Genomic DNA, 1,757 nt, shown 5'->3' with positions numbered 1-1,757 from the left:
GAGAAGTTGAGATAAAACATCTCTGAATGTCTTAAACTGAGTTTAGAGTTGAAAGTCTAGTTTTGCTCGTATCATCCAGACATGTTTCAGTGAGTCTCATTGTGTCTCATATTTCCTCTCTCTTCTCTGTGTATCATTGTCTGTTTCTCTTTATTTCACTGACAGAAGTTCAGCTGTGTTATTAATGTAATGAAGAGACAATAAGAGACTCTAGAACATCTCACTGTTACTGATTTATCATGCAGCTCAAAGCATTATGGGTAGAGTCTCTCATCAGTCTATTCTCATTCAACAACACAGTTTCACTGATGATCCATAATCAACCCTAAACCCAGGATAGAGTGTGTGTGTGAATGTGGTCTGGAGTGTGTGTATGAGGCTCAGTGTGTCAGAGACGCTGTAGAAGGACAGAGTTCCTGCACTGTGATCCACACACACTCCTATTCTCCTGTGATCCACACACACTCCTGTTCTCCTGCTGATGGGCTTTACAGGGAGTTTAGTCTCTATGTTATTGTGTGTGAATGAGTAACCGGAGGAAGAGCAGGACAAACTCCAGGACTGATCATTAGATCCAAACACACACTCTTCACCCGATCCCTTCCTGCTGATGCTCTTATATGACACTGATATCCACACACTCCCACTCCACTCAATCTCCCAGTAACAGCGTCCACACACACTCTCTCTACACAACACCTGAGGATAATAATCAAATCTGTCTGGATGATCAGGATACGACTGGCCTGTGTAAGTGTTAGTAATCACTCTGTTCTCCTCAGACAGACGGAGGAGTTTACTCACTGTGTTCAGATCCAGAGTGAACTGATGAGAATCTGATGGAGAGAAAACACATCAGTGAATTACAGAATCTTTCTATCTTGAGTCTTCATTTCAGATCTGACTAGTTCATTTAGGATTGTAAGCAACCAATGATAATAAAGCACTAAAGAAATATCATTCTGCATAGCTGCCAACTCTCACGCATTCACCGTGAGACTCACGCAATTGACACTCTTCACACGCGCTCACGCCACACATCCATTTTCTCACGCACAGAAAAATCGCGAAGCAAAGAGGACACGGAGACCGACAGACTAGACAGAGCAGGTTACTTATGATATAAAAAAAATCTCAGCTCTCAGATTCTGTCACTTTTATTACGAAATTCAGACAATAAATACCGTTTTGGCGCTTGTAAATGTGACGCGACAGATCCCTAGCGGCACGTGAACCGATCATCTCTAGCTGATAGTAAATAACTTTAAACACGAATGAACACTGTTGAAAGATACAGTACAACTTACCGAAATGTATATTCCTCATACATAATATCGACCAATCAATCAAACAAAGGTGTCAATAAAACAGCTGGAGAACAATCATGTCACATAACATTTACCTCAGGAAAGCCATTTAATGACCATAATATAGGCTATAGCACGTTAGTTGCCTAGAAAAAAAGAGCTATAGAGAGTATTTGGCTAAATATGTGTACTATATTGCATATTTATTATATTTTTACTTATATCATTAAATAAATAAAACTTTGATATAAAACTTATATCAAAAAAAAAACGCATTATATTTAATTTGTGTTATTTTTTAACCTTAAATAATACTGCCAGCTGATAGGGCTCTCTGTATGTTTACAGCATTAGGTGAGTTGTTTTTTTCTTGAGAAAAATGAATGCCTATCTTGTGTAGCCTACCTAATATTTATCCAAATGAGTCAATATTAAATCAAATCACAATAA

At 38.4% G+C, this 1,757-nt stretch overlaps 1 protein-coding gene across 3 annotated transcripts in view; it reads right to left on the bottom strand.

Moving 5' to 3' along the window:
- Positions 1-288: 288 nt before the first annotated feature.
- Positions 289-1,757, bottom strand: part of LOC309496970 (NLR family CARD domain-containing protein 3-like) — a gene marked incomplete at its 3' end in the record, with an annotated part of 84,485 nt that continues 83,016 nt past the window's right edge. For all 3 annotated transcript variants that reach the window (XM_082167172.1, XM_082167174.1, XM_082167173.1), the window contains one exon: positions 289-836. In XM_082167172.1, the coding sequence (XP_082023298.1) occupies positions 289-836 (548 nt within the window). The remainder of the gene's footprint in view (positions 837-1,757) is intronic.

Source organism: Leuciscus leuciscus (assembly GCF_965113295.1).
Source record: "Leuciscus leuciscus genome assembly, chromosome: 4".
Lineage (NCBI taxonomy): Eukaryota > Metazoa > Chordata > Actinopteri > Cypriniformes > Leuciscidae > Leuciscus > Leuciscus leuciscus.
This window is presented reverse-complemented; position numbering and strand designations above follow the sequence as displayed.